This window comes from Trachypithecus francoisi, unplaced genomic scaffold (genome assembly GCF_009764315.1).
Source record: "Trachypithecus francoisi isolate TF-2019V2 unplaced genomic scaffold, Tfra_2.0 Lachesis_group11, whole genome shotgun sequence".
Taxonomy (NCBI): Eukaryota; Metazoa; Chordata; class Mammalia; order Primates; family Cercopithecidae; genus Trachypithecus; species Trachypithecus francoisi.
This window is the reverse complement of record NW_022681456.1, coordinates 88285247-88305006: the sequence shown is the minus strand read 5'-3', so window position 1 is coordinate 88305006 and position 19760 is coordinate 88285247. Positions and strand designations below refer to the sequence as shown.

General features: G+C 38.6%; 1 protein-coding gene across 4 annotated transcripts in view; it reads right to left on the bottom strand.

Annotated features, from left to right (window-relative positions):
* Positions 1 to 19760, bottom strand: part of SLC38A1 (solute carrier family 38 member 1) — an 87222-nt gene that overhangs the window by 47656 nt on the left and 19806 nt on the right. For 3 of the 4 annotated variants that reach the window (XM_033222327.1, XM_033222326.1, XM_033222325.1), the window contains 2 exons: positions 13251 to 13365; positions 9705 to 9920 (listed from right to left, as the gene is read on the bottom strand). In XM_033222327.1, coding sequence (XP_033078218.1) covers positions 9705 to 9826 — 122 coding nt within the window. In that variant the 5' untranslated portion in view covers positions 9827 to 9920; positions 13251 to 13365. The remainder of the gene's footprint in view (positions 1 to 9704; positions 9921 to 13250; positions 13366 to 19760) is intronic. The other variant, XM_033222324.1, reaches the window with a different exon arrangement.

Below are 19760 nucleotides of genomic sequence, written 5' to 3'. Positions count from 1 at the left end.
AAAATTAGATAATATCAAGACTACTATAAACCTGGTATTTAAAATGATACTAGAGGCAGGTTTTCTTTTGAGCTCAGGTTCTTGGACTACAAAATCGTTAAATAGAAATTCCCTCTCCCTTGCAGAAAAGAAAAGAACTGTTTCACCATTAAACATTCCTTCAGCACCTGCTATATGCAAGTCACTGGAACAGGCATTGGGGAGACATGGGGGTATGTAATAAGTGATGCAAACAGGAGGCTATGGGAGTTCAGACTAGGAAATTATGGTGGGGAGGCAGGGCATATGGTCCATGGTGAGAGTCAGAGCCAGGGCTTTAAGAAAGCAAAGGACTTAGAACTTGAGTTCAAATCCTCACTATCTCTGAGGGCCTGAGCATGCTACCTTTGTTTCCTCATCTAGGAAACAGAAGTTAACACTATTACATTATCTTATCAAGTTATTGGAAGAATTAAATGAGAGAGCACATGTTAAACATCAGTCCAGCCCTTGGCACAGAGTAACAGCAACAGATATTAGACAGTCCTCTCCATGGGGGAAATGGGACTTGAGATGGGAACAATTCAGCCAGGCTAAATGGAGTAAATGATGTACAAATATACAGAAGTAAGAATTTAAAATGCTTTAAGAATCATCAAATATATTCGGGGCGAATATCAAAACTTTATAGCCTAAATTTCTAATTTAAAAAAATTCTCAATTAGAAAACAAATGATTTTGTCAAAGAAAAGTCCAACAACAGATGTTGGTGAGGATGTGGAAATAAAAGGAACGCTTACACACCATTGGTGGGAACTTAAATTAATACAGTCTCTATGGGAAACAGTATGGATATTCTTCAAGGAAGTAAAAATAGAACACCATTCAATCTGGCAATCCCACTACTGGGTATCTACCCAAAGGAAAGGAAACTATTAAATCAAAAAATACCTGCATTCATATATTTATCACGGTACTATTCACCATAGCAAAGTCATGGAATCAACCTAAGTATCCATCAACAGATGACTGGATAAAGAAAATATAGTGTAGATGTATACCACGAAATACTATGTCACCAAAAAATTAATAAAACATGTCATTTGCAGCAATGTGGATAGAGCTGAAAGTCTATATGAAATGACTCAGAAACAGAAAGTCAAAACCTGAATGTTCTTACTTATAAGTGGGAGCTAAACAATGGGTCCACGTGGACAGAGAGAGTGAAATAATAGACACCGGAGACTCCAAAAAAGGGGAACGTGGGAGGCGGCAAGGGATGAAACACTACCCACTGGGTACAATGTTTACTATTTTAAAAACCCAAACTTCACCACTATGTACTATATTTGTGTAACACAACTGGACTTGTACCTCCTAAATCCATAAAAATAAAAAATTAAATAAAATTAAAAGTCCATGCATAGGCAAACTGCTGCATATATTACTAAGATATGTTAGGGATGCTTTTTGGCTCTTCTAGTCTGGAAATTCAGTTACCTGATCATGGTTAGAACTAATGACAGTGAATTTTTCATTAATAAATATAAAACCACTTGAACTGGACTAATTTAATGAAGCATGACTATTTAAACTGTACATTAGATTTTCATATACTTTTTTCTGAGACAGAGTCTCAATCAGTCACCCAGGCTGCAGTGCAGATGTTCAATCTCCACTTCCCAGGCTCAAGTGATTCTAGTGCCTCAGCCTCCCAAGCAGCTGGGATTACACATGTGCACCACCACGCCCAGCTAATTTTTGTATTTTTAGTAGATACATAGTTTTGCTATGACAGCCAGGCTGGTCTTGAACTTTGGCCTCCCAAAGTGTTGGGATTACAGGCATGAGTCACTGCACCCGGTCTCATACACTTTTTTCAATGATGCTGTATATCACAATAAAATGTTTTTAAATGAAACATATGTATTATTGATGTTGATTTTATTCATCGATGTTTTTCATCTTTATCCAAGGGATCTGGTTCTTTTAGGCATGATTTCTCCAAGTTTGTGTTATTTCACCAGGATATACCAAAGTTAGGCAATACACTTATTACAAACTTAAGCTGGGATCATTACTTGGTATAAGCTATACAATCTGCGGACACTGTTTTCGGCTAGGACCTACTGGGAATCAAAAGGATGTGGAAGAAAAACCTTGGTCTCCTGAAACACAGGAGCTGACATTCCGGCCAAGGAGTGACCATACCAGCTAATACCAGTATAAGGACGTCAGGCTGTGCAGATTAAGATGAGGTAAGGAGTCCAGAGAAGGAAAAAAACAGCATAGACTGGGATTAGCCAGAGGAAACTAAAAGACAAAAGCCTAAGAAATAATATAGAGCTTGCAGTGAGCCGAGATCGCGCCACTGCACTCCAGCCTGGGCGACTGAGCGAGACTCCATCTCGAAAAAAAAAAAAAAAAAAAAAAAAGAAATAATATAGAATGTTCTTAGCAAGAGATTGACATGATAAAAGCAATATCTTTGCAGGCAAACTCTGGTGGTTGTATATAGCATTGCTGCTAATGACTGGTTTGGTTTTTCTTTTATCTTTAAAGTTTTGAATCTTTCCACAGAACTAAGATTTACAGATCTGACTGCAGAATGTCAGGGGAAAGCAGCCTTCCCTTTCACACAGGCAGCCCTAAGAAACGTGGGCACTGAACTTTCCAAAATGAAATTGGCTCAAAATATTTGTGTTGTTGTCAAGACTGTACAATGTCCCTTAGTATTTTTAGGGCATTGGTTCTAGGATACCCCTCTCTCTTCTGAAGATACTAAAATCCAAGGATGCTCAAGTCCCTAACATAAAATAGCTGTAGAATTTGCATATAATCTATGCATATCCTCCTGTATACTTTAAGTAATCTCTAGACTACTTATAATACCTAATATGAATGCTAGGTAAATAGTTGTTATAGTATATTTTAAAATTTGCTTTTTTTTTTTTTTTTTTTTGAGATGGAGTCTCGCTCTGTCGCCCAGGCTGGAGTGCAGTGGCCGGATCTCAGCCCACTGCAAACTCCGCCTCCCGGGTTTACGCCATTCTCCTGCCTCAGCCTCCCGAGTAGCTGGGACTACAGGCGCCCGCCACCTCGCCCGGCTAGTTTTTTGTATTTTTTAGTAGAGACGGGGTTTCACCGGGTTAGTCTCGATCTCCTGACCTCATGATCCGCCCGTCTCGGCCTCCCAAAGTGCTGGGATTACAGGCTTCAGCCACCGCGCCCGGCCTAAAATTTGCATTTTTAAATTGTCAATTTGTGTTTGTTTTTTCAAAGATTTTCAATCCTCAGTGGAATCTGCAGTTGCAGAACCCAAGAATATGGGCAGCCAACTGTGTTTCGTCAGGCTAATTTTATTATTATTATTATTATTATTATTTTAGAGACAAGTTCTTGCTTTGTTGCCCAATCTGGAGTGCAGTGACACAATCATAGCTCACTGTAACCTGGAGCTTCTAGGCCCAAGCAATCCTCCTGCCTCAGCCTCTCAAGTAGCTGGGACTACAGGCACACACCACCACGCCCAGCTAATTTTTTAAAAAAATTGTGTATGGATGGAGTCTTGCTATGTTGACCAGGCTGGTCTCGGACTCCTGGGCTCAAGTGATTCTTCCAATCTTGCCTTCCCAAAGCACTGGGATTACAAGTGTGAACCACTGTGCTTGACCTAATCTGGGTAATTTTCATAACCAACTCAAGTCTACTAAGTCTATCCAGCAATTTCTCTCTGTCTTTCCTGTGGAGGGACTTGTTTTCCAGAGAGAATTTCCATTATATTTAAATTAATAGAAAAGCCTAAACATTTTCAAACAAACCAAACAAAACACCAATAAACTGCCTGTTACGGAAGATCTAAATTCCAGGCCTGGTAACACTCCCCTGGGTTGATAGCAAAGCATAGGTGAGCAGAGAAGAAAGAGATCCAGGCACTGTGACATGAAGGTGCATTCAGCTAGGTCAAACATTGTGCAGTTGAAGCGGATAAAGAGTAAGTCCCTGTGTGACTGCCAGCTGTTTCCTGCAGAACTTCTGCAGAATGAGAATAATGATACTGACTGACAGAGCCATAAGTAGCCATTAAATAGCACATTAAAACACATTATTTGTAGAGTGCCTCCTTGATTTTGTCTGTTTCAGTCCACTTTCTGCAACAAGACTTAATAGGTTTTCCCAAAAATCTCCACTGGCTCCCCCAGTGAATAAGCCTCAAGCACAAATTCCTCGCCCTGCAATTCCAGGTACTGCTTAATTTGATTTTGCCTCAAATGTTCCAATCTTAGCTTCCCCTGCTCCTCCTGAGAGGGACTGAGGGCTGAGATAAGACCAGCAATATTCTGAGAGCAGAGAATGAAAAGCAGATGGCAGTAGGAATTCACTTTCCCTTGAGGAGGTCCTCTTTCTTCCTCTCAGCCAGTCTTTCCCTATCAATTCAAAACCCTCATCATCCACAAGTCTTCTACACTCTGGTTTGGAATTTTTGGACTGTGACCTACTTACTACTTTATCTGTACCGCACTGTCAACACTGCACTCATCTTGAATTGTGCTTGTCCAGTGCCATCTCTCAGCTCCTTCTAATATGTACCTACCCATACATTAACAACTCAGAGGAGCTCTCATAAGCTGAATAGGTATCTTCTGTTTAGAAATTAGGGAGTAGCTTAGGCTGGAGGGAAATTTAGCTCAATAAGAATGAAGTACTTAAAGCCTCCCTATATGGTGTTTCAACTTTTTCTTCTCTTTAAGTCTTTACATCTTTGCTTCGTATTTCTATACATTTAAAAAATATATAAAACCAACTTTTTGTAATGGAAAATTCCATTCAAAATAACTAGGTCAAGCAGCTTCTCACAAGTTTCTGTTATCTCACCATTTAAAAGATGCGCTTGCTTGTTACAAAGCACGACCTCTGGCAATATACTTGATGTAATATTTCTCTTTATTGACTTAAAATATGCTATGGATCAAGGTGCCTTTGACATGTGATCTCAGGATGATATAAAGTATTATTAAAAAAGAGTTCTTACTGTGTCTGTACCCATAAAACAGAATCTAATTAACCATTAGGTAGCCAATTGCTCTGTGAACAAACAAAACAAAACAAAACAAACTCTACAATGGGTGATTGGATGACCCTGAACAGACAAAGCCTTAAAAATGATGTAAGCTATTATACTCAGGTACATTGTGAAGAGAGGCAAGCAGCAGAAAGCTGTTATTTAAAACCAGAAACAAATCAACAGTAACAATCTAATTAAGGATGAGTTGTACAACAGAAAGATAATCTTCCTATTTTAATCTCCTACCCATCAGGTTCTTACTAGATTATACTGTTTCATCTGAGGAGTCATAACATAAAAGAGATGAGTGGTTGAACTTAAATGACCTTTCCCACTCCTTTCCCTGAAATGCTAACATTGTATTAAAAAAGAGAAACAAATGAAAGGGAAGAAGCAAGTAACAAAGAGATTGGAAAACATGAAAAGGGGGAATTGAAGAAACAGGAACCTAAAGAGAAGAGAAGACTGAGAGGTAAACAAAGCCTTATTTGATGGACAAATTCCACTGAAAATAGGGAAAAAAAAGACTTTAACTGTAACAGGAGAAATGAAAGCAAGAGAAGAATTTCCTGACATGAAAATTGAATACAGGGAGAAGTTATGGAATCTTCTTCCCTAAGGTATAGAAAACACAGAAGAAGAAGAGGGATAACTTTTCAAGGGTCCTCTCAAGTGATAAAAATTTAGCCCACAAACTCCAAAAGATATATAAAGACAAGTGGATTCAGGGTGTAGTGACAAGAGTTGCCTCAAATTCTTTTAAAAACAAATCTTAATGAAATAATATCAAATTTTGTTAAATAGTTCCTGGGTCATAATAGCAATAACTATACAGAAAGAGCAATAGCAGATAAATATTAAAATATGGGCATATTTTTCTGGGTATACTTAGAACAATCTACTAATGTTTCACCAAATTTAAGAAGCAAAACCAGCAATCATCCAAAACCTAGAGCAATGTTACTGCTTCTTGAGGTGGAGAAGAAAGAAGTGCTTGCCAAAGAAGGGGGACTGCATTTTTACTGATAGACTTTTCTCATACTAAGAGGCTTACTATTGCCAGATACTGTGCCAAGTACTTTACATGGATTTCCTCATTTATTTTCACAATAATTATATGTGGTTGGTACTATTTTTAGCCCCAGTTTGGGAAAATTAAGTAACTTGACCAAAGTTACATTACTATTAACCCATTTATGCTGGAGGTTGCATTTTTTGTGAAAAATTAGGCCTTGGCGATGACCTTGAGCAGTAGGATATAAATAAGTCCCACAAGCTTAGCGTTCCAATAATGGAACATTAGGAATAAATAGGCTAACTAACCTGTTGTGGCAGGGTTTGAACATAAGCAGGCTAAGTGGAGAGCCTATGTTCTTAACCTACAGATAATAGTGCATTAAATATTCCCCAACAATCCCGTGAGGTAAGGTATTATTATTATCCCCATCTTAAAGGGATGGGATTGAAGCTCAGAGGATGAGATCAGTAAGATCTATGATAGAGCCAGGATTCAATGCAAGTCTAAATCCAAAGCTATGTACTTTACTCTCTGTCTCTCTGTCTCTCTCTCTCTCAGTCAATACATAATTTGTAATGTCCACCCTGTAGACATTACCTAGACACTAGGATAGGCAGTCCACCCTGCCTAGACACTAGGATAGGCAGAAGAAATATAAAGATGATTAAGACAGTCCCTTCTCACAAGAAGTTCACATTTAGAGGAAGAGTCTAGAGCTTTCTACTCAAAGTTTGGCTCATGGACCAGCAGTTATGGGTGTCACCTGGGAATTTGCTAGAAATCAGAATCACAGGCCCCACCCCAGGCTTACTGAATCAGAATATGCATTTAACAAGGTTTCCAAGTGTTTCATATACACATTAAAACACCAGTTGGCAGCACTGGTCTAATGGATATTTTAAAAGGTATTATCATTCCAGGTATAGGTTTCTATGACTACAGCCCCAAAATTTAGGCATGAAATAAAACAACTGAACTGGAATAAGGGCAGATGTCTGAATGTTCAAATGACACTACTCTTATTTTCAACCACACTTAAAAGAATAATTCTTATTGTATCCAATTGCGAAGTTTCCAGGCAGAGCTATCAGCTAGATGCCAAGTAACACAACGTCAATGTTTGTTTTCAACATTTTCTCCAGCTTCCTAAAAGTTCACTGTTTGGGGAGAAGTAGTTTTCTTAGATTCATATAATTGGACCTACCCTCCTCTCACAAATTTGAGAAAGCCGTAGGAAGAATGAGGGGTATTTAGGTGTAGTTTTTGCAGGAATCATGGACTACTAAAATATACCAATACAGTAAGCCAGATAACCCAATAGGGACCTTCAATAAAACTGGCAAGGATCTTTTTCTTTATTAGCTTCATGCTAATGTTGCTTTTAATTGTCTTAGAGCCAAAAATGAAATAAGAGTCATGAACTGAGTCAGAGAAGGAGGGGGAAAAAAAAAAAAAAAAACCTCGTCACACTGCATTTGCAATACAGGAACCAAAAGCCAATAGACCTCCCTCTGTACCACCAACGCTTGCCCTGGTCGGATCCTATAGGGAAGTGAGTTCATCCGGGCAAGGCGCCTAAGTCGCGGGTGAGAATGGATGTTTCTCCCATCTACTGCAAGTGGTAGTCATCTAAAAACTTGGCATTTTTAGTAAGTGACACTTTTAAAAATCAAGTTGAGATTCTAAACTGACTATTATAAATGACTCCCACTTTTAAGGCCCTTGAGGTTTGGATTGCTTTGATAATGGATTGCTTTGATATTTTTATAAAATCACAATGTCCTACTTGTGAGAATTCCTTCCACTGTTCAGTGGAGGTCAATAGGGACTACTGAACCTTCCAGGAGTACAGCACATAAAATGGCCCTGGTAGCATTTAATAGAACTATTAAAGACTAGCTTTTTACCAATGCCCAAGCATTATAACCAGAGGGAGGAGGGTAGAGTAAAAATACACAAATTTTAGACAGACCTTTGTGTACCCTTGGATAAGTTATTTTCTTTCTCTGAACCTTAGTTTTCCTTATTTGTAAACGGAAATTTTACATTTTTCTCATTTGCAGAAGAATACCTGCTTTGCATGGCAGTTATAAGGATATGTGGTAGCATATGTAAAATACCCGGCACTCAAGAAATGGGTATTATTATTAGTAATTACTCAAAAAAGGTGAAAGAAGTAAGTACACTTGAGTCCCATAATAAGAACCATCATCTAGCACAGTTGACAGTAGTTGGATAATAATGAGGAAGAGTGTCTGAGTTGAGAACTTAACCTCTAAGAACATTTAAAGGAGGAAAAAAGGAGAGACAAGGCTGGAACTTCTGAACATCTGTATTAATAAATGATGGTAGCTAAATCCTATGCTGGACTTTTAATCACACATTTTATCAGAATGTAGACTATCAGAAATGATTCCTACAAAGATGCCTGGTTAGTTGACATAATATTCTTATCCTTTCCCACCCCAATTTCCTTTTGACCCTCCCAAAGTATAACATTGTAGGTGTTGTAACGGTCCTGCATATGCCACTCTCTTTTCCTAATCTTTTAGGAGGCTATGCCGCTAACTCCCAAGCTGGAGGGCTTCCTGCTAAGCCAGTTAGACAATCAGTGGATCTAAGAATGCCCCAAATCATTTTTTAAAAAAGACATTTGGTTCTACTCTTGTAACGTAAGCAATAAAGACCCAAGGGTTGGAAGGACTTGCCTGAGGACACAGCTAGTGGCTGGGAGCTCCCAGGCCAGCACTCTTCCTACCCTGACCCTCTACTTCTTCCCCATTGCTTCTCCCTTCAGTCGTGTTCACTTTCCTTCTCTTTCTCTTTTATGTACTATGTCTCTATTATAGTTCCTCATAGAGTCATTTGGGGTCAACCATTATTATTATTTAAAATCCATACTACAAATGACTCTTATAAGGATGACACACTTGTAGTTTAACACAGATTCATTAGCAAATGCAACTTTGACCATTTCTTGATTCAAATATGTACAGATGACGGTAGTACACGTTTGGATATGGGATGCAGTGAAATTCCAGTAGTCTGTTTAATTCATAACACAGAGCTTGGTTGGGGTTCAGTGTATTCATACATTTTTATTAGTCTCAATTGAAAGATTTTAAAAGATGAATAAATTACTTTCCTATTTGCTTCATCTGCTATTGCAGACTATGCCCAACAGATGTCACATAAGAAATTCAAATTGCATCTTCAAATGGAACATAACTTTAGTAATGAATAATTCAACAGAATAACTAAAAATCAGAATAATTTTTATAGCCGTTTCTTTTTCTTTACTTTTTTTTTTTTTTTTTTTTCCAAGACAGAGTTTCACTCTGTCGCCCAGGCTGTAGTGCAGCAGCATGATCTCGGCTCACTGCAACCTCCACCTCCCAGGTTCAAGCGATTCTCCTGCCTCAGCCTCCTAAGTAGCTGGGAATACAGGCATGCACCACCAAGCATGGCTAATTTTTTGTATTTTTAGTAGAGACGAGGTTTCACCATGTTGGTCAGGCTGGTCTCGAATTCTTGACCTCAAATGATTCACTCACCTCGGCCTCCCAAAGGGCTGGGATTACAGATGTGAGCCACGAGCCATTTCTTTCACTTGGCAGGAAGTGTTAGTGGAAAAATACTCACCTATTTATCTGACCATTTTCTACTTCGGTGAAATCATTGGAATCATTGCTAATGTTATCATCTTCAGGCACTGTCATGTTTTGCAACTCAGTTAATTCGAGTCCACTTTTGAAATGCATCATGATTAGAAAGTATCTGTAGTTTGAAAATTAGTCCAAATTTCTCCTGTTCTGAGTGTATTTAGAAGTAGATACCAAAAATGGAAGCTTGACACCCCTAAAATATAGCAAAATAAAAAAATAACTAAACATATTAAAACACTACTGATTAAAAATAAATTACCACAAATAAACAAGTAGTTAATTTACTGATTATACAACTTTTACATGTTGCTACTAGATGCATTAAAGCAATCTTTGTCTATCAAGTTATGGAGGTGTATCTAAATTTTATGCCTTTTATAAATTTCCTTCCACTTTAAACTATACAGTGAATCATGTCCCATAATCTTACTGATCAGGTTTATAAGACTATCATGCTAGCTGTAGGTAACAGAGACCCCCTTTTATGATATGAAGCAGTGTTGTTGTTGTCGTTGTTGTTTTTTGAGATGAAGTTTCGCTCTTGTTGCCAGGCTGGAGTGCAATGGCACAGTCTCAGCTCACTGCAACCTCCGCCTCCCTGGTTCAAGCAATTCTCCTGCCTCAGCCTCCAAAGTAGTTGTGATTACAGGCATGTGCCACCATGCCCAGCTAATTTCTGTATTTTTAGTAGAGACAGGGTTTCTCCATGTTGGTCAGGCTGTTCTCGAACTCCTGACCTCAGGTGATCCACCCTCCTCGGCCTCCCAAAGTGTTCAGATTACAGACGTGAGCCATCGCGCCTGGCCTGAAGCAGTGTTTTTAAAATGAAAGTGATTCAGTTATTTTAACGTGTCAGATCACAGAGCACACATATAGCTGGGTACAGACTGCACAGACACAAAAACACCTTCAGTTTAGCAATCCCAGCTTAAAAAAAAAAATGCAAATCCTGGGATCAAGTACCCAACCTGGTAGTCAACCAGTAAACAACAAATTTATGTTTTGAAATTTTGCAAGTAGTGTATCCATCAACTGCAAGAGATTAAATCAATCTCTTCAATGAAATCACTTTACGTCAGGGAATTAGGGAATTAAAAACTCATACTCAAAGGATTTGGTTTAATCCATCTGCTACTATATTACTCATCAGAAATGAAAAACTTCCAGAGTTCACATTTTCTCCCATATGGATGACTGTGGTTTAAGTTTCTGTGGGATCACTCATAGTAAGTAGGGAGGGAGAAAAAGAATTTTGGGGGCACAGCAGCCTCACGAATTAAAAATCAGATGGCTTGTCTATGGCCATGCCACCCTGAATGTGCCCAATCATGTCTAAAAAGCAGATGGCCACAGAGGCAAATGCAATTTCAAAAGCAAGGCCTATAATGCATGGGGAGCCTCACTGTGATACTCTCAGCAAAGTGCTGGGGACCATGGAATGAAGGAGAATGTCAATGAGCAGTTTTTTTTTTTTTTCTTTAAATGTCATTAGCAAATCCCCTTAGACAATGCTTTGAACTTTGTCTGATCCTAAATTCCGTAAGAATGCTGTAGCCTAGTTAAGGGTCAAACTCCAATGTGCCCAACTAAGTAGTATTTCAAGAAGCATCTTATTAATTTCTATTATTTTGAAGATCCACAGAAAGTGCTCTAGAATGATAACTTTTCCAGGTATCCCCCTTTTTTCCTCTTTCCATAACCAGGCCACACATTATTCTTTTCATTCACACAGTCTCTTATCTAGAATAAAACTTCCCTGGTTTCAGGATCCTGTAATGTGCCATAATACACACATGTTTATAACATCTCAGGTTCTAGGAGCCTCGTCTTGTCTTCAGGGCAGGGCACCTCCTCAAGAAGGAAGAGAGCCAGGACAGGGAGATTTGAGCCCCATGACTCCTGGTCTGAGGCTGATTCATCTAACCACAGTGGTGGTGCTAGAGACTGGCCCATCTCTGATTGTTTCTGGTACCTTCATGCAGTGGTGATGTTTTACCATCTGCCTTATTTTGCAAAAGCTGAAATGAATTAAAATGGTTGAGCCCCATTCTTACCCCTTGCCCCTCTTTGATGAAAGCTGTCCAAATGGGCTAGACTGGGTAATTTCTAAAAGTCTTGCCACATTGACTCCCTCCTGTGTGACTACATCCCAGGCTACTGAAGTGATATTACAGGGCTGATAGAAAGTTAATTCAGTGGATGGCATTTCCAATCTGGGTTAAGGAGACTTTTCTCTCTACAAAATGGAAGGAAATAGGGCACTAGACAAAAATTTTCTGCAGTGAGAAAGGATTGACTAATAATAGATCTTGAGTCTACTGTTTAAATGTTTATATTAAAAATACATATGTATGTATATATATGTGTGTGTGTGTATGCATATCACACACACACATGCCTGTGTGTGTAAAACTAGTAAGAAATAGAGAAGAAGGCAAAAGAATGAAAACAACAGATGAAGTCCTGGCCACTAAAATTAGGTCAATATTATGCAAATGCTAGTACAAATTAATCACAAAGAATAATTTTTTATTATTATTAAATAACCTCTCTGAAACCTAACTTGTTCTTGAAAATCAAAATAGAAATTGAAGGGAAAAATTAACAAAATTAATGACACCTATCACCAAGGCCACATTTGAAAAAATAGTATAAATTCAACTTATCATATATTTATTGAGTACTAAGTGATGAAGGGATTGAAAAAGCTTGAAAAATGTTAAATGCAGGGATCTCAGGCAGCTTCATAGAAAAGTCACATTTGGATTGGACCTTGAAATTTTTTTTTTTCCTGCTTCTAAAAGGAATACAATGACTGGGCATGGTCGCTCACATTTGTAATCCCAACACTTTGGGATGCCAAGGCAGGCAGATCACTTAAGCCCAAGAATTTGAGACAACATGGCAAAACCCCATCTCTACAAAAAACAAACAACAACAAAAAAATCAAAACAAAATATTAACTGGGTGTGTAGCACGTGTCTGTTGTCCCAGCTACTTGGGAGGCTATGGTGGGAGGATCACCTGAACCTAGGGAGGTCAAAGCTCCACTGAGATGTGATTATGCCACTGTGCTCCCGCCTGGGCAACAGAGTGAGACCCTGTCTCAAAAAATAAATAAAAGTAACACATACCCACTGTAGAATCTTCAGAACAGATACTGTAAAATAAATTCTACCACCCCCAAATGGGCCACTGTTAAGATTTTTCTTCCTTTTTTTCTTCCTTTTTTCTTTTCCTTTCCTTTCTCTAGCTCTAGCTCTTCTTCCTTCTCTTTTTTAAGTTTAGCATTGGTGATTTTAGATTGTTTTTAGCCTACTTTTTTCATTGAGTATTATATTGTAAGCATTTTGAAGAACAGAGGTGATTCTTTTAAAAATATTATTTATTAATAAATACTAATTTATTTATTAAAAATAAATGAATAAATGAATGAATTAATTAACTAATACAGGTTTGGTAGAAAAGTTAGAAAATACAATTTTTCAAATGGAATAAAATAAGCAAAAAGAAAAAAGTTCACCTGTTACCTCAGCAAGCACAGACGATCACTCTATATATATTGTTGTATAGCCTTCCAGGGTTTTTCTATGCACATAGATATAGTGCCTGGCACACAGTAGACACTCAATAAATATCTGTCAAATGAAAGAATGAGTACAAATAAAAAATATATACACATTTACAAAAATAGAAATTATACCAAACATTGAGTTTTTAAAACATTTTTTTCACTTAAGATACCATTTCCTATCCTGAGTTATGTCAGTAAGCACAGATCTACACCACTACTATTGATACTTGGTTAACTCTGCCAGAAATTGTTATCTAACCGGTTATTGCTGGACATTCAGACTGGTTGGTGGAGAGGAGACTGACAGATGGAGATAGGGCCTGAGCTGAGACTTCTCAGTGGAGGGAGAACGTGGTCAACAGCACAGAAGTGGGAAGTGCAGATTGCGTTCAAGAAACAAAGAACTATAGTTTCACTGAAAGATAGAAATAATCATCAGGCTATATGATTAATTAAAAGGCAGACTAGGGTCATCATATGAAGATCTTGGTGTTAACACAACCGTAATTACTATCTGTCAACATTTATAATAGGTTACAAATTACAATTTATTTAGCACAGAACATTTCTGATCCTTACCACAATCTTGTGAGGTACTTAAGGAAGGCATCAATTTCTTGGTATGCTTATTGGTACAATTTATTAATAGTACCAATGTAAAATACATAATCTTGCTATTTATACTACATGGTGTTATACATCAAAGGAAAGGATACACAAAGAAACTTACCTGGCCTTAAGTCACCTAAAGCCTATTTAACCAAGTGAGACTAACTTATCTAAAATGACACTGTACCTCAAAACATTTGCATGATATAGACTAAACTACATGGCAGAATGAAGAATAAGCCCAGTTCAGAGACACACACACCTACACAGTGCATACATGCATGAAGGAGGGAAGGAAACAAGGAAGGAAAGAAGAAAGGAAAGTAGAACGGTGGAGAAATCAATGAGGCCAGAAGAGATCAGGTAAGGCTTAATTTAATAAAGAGATAGGACCTGAACTGTGTCTAACAATAGGTAATATTTGATTGGAGGAGAGGGAAGACTTTCCTTGTACTGGGAACAGTACTGACAGCCTAATTGCTAACACTTTGTGGTGGATTGGTCCACTCAATATTTGTTGCTACCTCTTTTTACCCCAGTTCTATAAAGGATAGAAAGTTGAAAACTACATTTCCCACACTCCCTTGCAGCTAGAGTTCTAGATATAATTTAGATTCCACCAATGGGAGAGTGGTGGTGGCCAGAGCAAGGCATCCACTTTGCTGGTACCATTCTAGCAGGTGCAGCAGGAGCAGGTAGCCCTGGTGCCAACAGTTGTGGCTATGATTCCTGATCATCAGATCTGGCTCAAGTGATGTGTTCCTGGAGCATGCACTTGAGATAATGGCTTCCTGATTTCCAGCATTCCTGAAGGAGGCACAGATAGCATTTAACCTTAGCAAGCCAGTTGCATGTGTTGTTATGCTAATTACTCCTAGAGGCCCAGCCTAGAGAGTGCACTGCCAGTAATTTTTAACAAATTTTTAGACACTGAATTCCCTGTATTAAATCTGTTTACCTCAGCATAAACAGATCTCTGTTAAATGAAACTAAACCCTGACTGATATCCATCCTTAATTTTATTTTTCCCTTAAAAATTGTTTTTATTACTGGAAATTTTAAACGTGTAAAAGTAGACAATGGTATACTGAACTCCCGTATACCAACTTCAATTATCAATTCAGGCCTGTCTTGTTGGATTTTTTATGCCCACCATCACCTGGAATTATTTTGCAGCAGGTCCTTGATATCATATCATCTGTAAATATCTCAGCATGAATTTCTAAAAGGCAAGAAGACCCTTCTTAAACAATACCACTGCATCACTATCAAACTTAAATAATGACAAAAATTGGGTGGCACTACATATCTTGCCACATACAATTAATTCTAAAACTTGTTATGAATCATCATTGGTTTCTTATTGTGAAGAACTAATATAATCAGACCTCTCTTAGCTCAACTCCTAAGAATCAATTATAAAAGCTAGGTCAGTGATTTTTAGAAAGTATTAATAGACATTTCTCCAGAGAAGACATAAAAATGGCCAACAAGTATGTGAAAAGGTGCTTAACATTATCAACCATCAGGGAAATGCAAATCCATACTGCAATGAGCTATCACCTCACAGCTCTTAAGACAGCCATTATCTAAAGTCAAAAGATAACAAGTGTTGGCAAGGGTATGGAGAACAGGAAATCTTTGTACACTGTTGGAGGGAAGGTAATTTGGTGAGCCATTATAGAAAACAGTATGGAGGTTCCTAACAAAATTAAAAGTAGAACTTTACTGGTTTATATGACACAGTAATCTCACTTCTGTATATATACCCAAAGAAAATGAAATCACCACCTCATAAAGACATGTGCACTGAGCCTGGAGAGGTCAACACTCCACTGAGCTGTGATCATGTCACTGTGCTCATCCTGAGAGTGAAACCCTGTCTCAAAAAATAAATAAAAGTAACACATACTCACTGTAGAATCTTCAGAACAGATATTGTAAAAGAAATTTGCCACCCCCAAATGGGCCACTGTTAAGATTTTTCTTCCTTTTTTTTCTTCCTTTTTTCTATTTATTTCCTTTCTCTAGCTCTAGTTTCTCTTCTTTCTCTTCCTTAATTTAGCACTGGTGATTTTAGATTGTTTTTAGCCTACTTTTTTCATTGACTATTATATTGTAAGCATTTTGAAGAACAGAAGTGGTTCTTTTAAAAAGTATTATTTCTTGATCTCTGTCGTGTTCTGTTCAAAGACGGCCAAATATGAACAGCTCCATTCTGTAGCTCCCAGCGTGAACAAAGTAGAAGACGGGTGATTTCTGAATTTCCAACTGAGGTAACTGGTTCATCTCATTGGGACTGGTTGGACAGTGGATGCAGCCTACGGAGGGTGAGCCGAAGCAGGGCAGGGTGTTGCCTCACACAGGAAGCACAAGGGGTCTGGCAATTTCCCTTTCCAGGCCAAGGGAAGCCATGACAGATTGTACCAGGAGGACACCCCCACTCAAATACAGTGCTTTTCCAAAGGTCTCAACAAACAGCACACCAGAAGATTGTATCCTGCACCTGGATCAACAGGTCCCATGTCCACAGACCCTTGCTCACTGCTAGCGCAGCAGTCTGAGATTGACCTGCCAGGCAGCAGCCTGGCAGCAGGAGGGGCGTCCACCATTTCTGAGGCTTGAGTAAGTAAACAAAGCAGCCTAGGAAGCTCAAACTGGGTGGAGCCCACCACAGTGGAGCAAGGCTTGCTGTCTTTATAGACCCCACCTCTGGGGACAGGGCATAGCTGAAGAAAAGGCAGCAGAAACTTCTGCAGACTTAAACATCCCTGTCTGACAGCTCTGAAGACAGCAGTGGATCTCCAACAATGTCAGAGCTCTGATAACAGACAGACTGCCTCCTCAAGTGAGTCCCTGAACCCTGTGTAGCCTAACTGGGAGACACCTCCCAGTAGGGGCTGACTGACACCTGATACAAGCAGGTGACTCTCTAGGACGAAGCTTCCAGAGGAAGGATCAGGCAGCAATATTTGCTGTTCTGCAATATTTGCTGTTCTGCAGCCTCCACTGTTGATATCTGGGCAAACAGGGTGTGGAGTGGACCTCCAGCAAACTCCAACAAACCTGCAGCTGAGGTACCTGACTGTTAGAAGGAAAACTAACAAACAAAGGGGAATAGCATCAACATCAACAAAAAGGACATCCACACCAAAACCCCATCTGTAGGTCACCAACATCAAAGAGCAAAGGTAGATAAAACCACAAAGATGGGGAGAAACCAGAGCAGGAAAGCTGAAAATTCTAAAAACCAGAGCTCCTCTTCTCCTCCAAAGGACTGCATCTTCTCACCAGCAATGGAACAAAGCTGGATGGAGAATGAGGTTGACAAGATGGCAGAACTAGGCTTCAGAAGGTTGGTAATAACAAACTTCTCTGAGCTAAAGGAGGATGTTTGAAGCCATCACAAGGAAGCTAAAAACCTTGAAAAAACATTAGACAAATGGCTAACTAGAAAAAACAGTGTAGAGAAGACCTTAAATTACCTGATGGAGCTGAAAATCATGGCACAAGAACTACATGACATATGCACAAGCTTCAATAGCTGAATCGATCAAGTGGAAGAAAGGGTATTAGTGACTGAAGATCAAATTAATGAAATAAAGTGAGAAGAGAAGTTTAGAGAAAAAAGAGTAAAAAGCAATGAACAAAGCCTCCAATACATATGGAACTATGTGAAGAGATCAAATCTACATTTGACTGGTATATGTGAAAGTGATGGGGAAAATGAAACAAAGTCAGAAAACACTCTTTAGGATATTATCCAAAAGAACTTACCCAACTTTGCTTGGCAGGCCAACATTCAAATTTAGGAAATACAGAGACCACCACAAAGATACTCCTCGAGAAGAGCAACCCCAAGACACATAATTATCAGATTCACCAAAGTTGAAATGAAGGAAAATATGTTAAGGGCAGCCAGAGAGAAAGGTCAGGTTACCCACAAAGGGAAGCCCATCTGACTAACAGCAGATCTCTCGGCAGAAACTCTACAGTCCAGAAAAGAGTGGGGACCAATATTCAACATTCTGAAAGAAAAGAATTTTCAACCCAGAATTTCATATCCAGCCAAACTAAGCTTCATAAGTGAAGGAGAAAGAAAATCCTTTACAGAGAAGCAAATGCTGAGAGATTTTGTCACCACCAGACCTACCTTACAAGAGCTCCCGAAGGAAGCACTAAACATGGAAAGAAACAACAAGTACCAGCTGCCACAAAAATATGCCAAATTGTAAAGACCATCAATGCTGTGAAGAAACTGCATCAATTAATGAGCAAAATAACCAACTAACATCATAATGACAGGATCAAATTCACACATAACAATATTAACCTTACATGTAAATGTGCTAAATGCCCCAATTAAAAGACACAGACTGGCAAATTGGATAAAGAGTCAAGACCCATCAGTGTGCTGTATTCAGGAGACCCATCTCACATGCAAAGATACATATAAGCTCAAAATAAAGGGATGGAGGAAGATCTACCAAGCAATTGGAAAGCAAAAAACAAACAAACAAACAAACAAAAACAAAAAAACAGGGGTTGCAATCCTAGTCTCTGATAAAACAGACTTTAAACCAACAAAGAACAAAAAAGACAAAGAAGGCCATTACATAATGGTAAAGGGATCAATTCACCAAGAAGAGCTAACTATCCTAAATATATATGCACCCAATACAGGAGCATGAAAATTCATAAAGCAAGTCCTTAGAGACCTACAAAGAGACTTAGACTCCCACACAATAATAATGGGAAGCTTTAACACCCACTGTCAACAATAGACAGATCAATGAGAACGAAGGTTATCAAGGATATCCAGGACTTGAACTCAGCTCTGCACCAAGCGGACCTAACAGCATCTACAGAACTCTCTACTCCAAATCAACAGAATATACATTCTTCTCAGCACCACATCACACTTATTCCAAAACTGACCACATAGTTGGAAGTAAAGCACTCCTCAGCAAACGTAAAAGAACAGAAATCACAACGAACTGTCTCTCAGACCACAGTGCAATCAAATTAGAACTCAGAATTATGAAACTCATTCAAAACTACACAACTACATGGAAACTGAACAACCTGCTCCTGAATGACTACTAGGTAAATAACAAAATGAAGGCAGAAATAAATACGTTCTTTGAAGCCAGTTAGAACAAAGACACAATGTACCAGAATCTCTGAGACACATTTAAAGCAGTGTCTTTAAATTTATAGCACTAAATGCCCACAAGAGAAAGCAGGAAAGATCTAAAATCGACACCCTAACATCACAATTAAAAGAACTAGAGAAGCAAGAGCAAACAAATTCAAAAGTTAGCAGAAGGCAAAAAATAACTAAGATCAGAGCAGAACTGAAGGAGATAGAGACACAGAAAACCCTTCAAAAAATCAATGAATCCAGGAGCTGCTTTTTTGAAAAGATCATCAAAATTGATAGACTGCTAGCAAGATTAATAAAGAAGAAAAGAGAGAAGAATCAAATAGATGCAATAAAAAATGATAAAGGGGATATCCCCACCAATCCCACAGAAGTACAAACTACCATCAGAGAATACTATAAACACCTCTACACAAATAAACTAGAAAATCTAGAAAAAATGGATGAATTCCTGGACACATACACCCTCCCAACACTAAACCAGGAAGAAGTTGAATCTCTGAATGCACCGATAACAGGCTCTGAAATTGAGGCAATAATTAATAGCCTACCAAGTAAAAGAAGTCCAGGACCAGACGGATTCACAGCTGAATTCTACTGGAGGTACAAGGAGGAGCTGGTACCATTCCTTCTGAAATTATTCCAATTAATGGAAAAAGAGGGAAGCCACCCTAACTCATCATGAT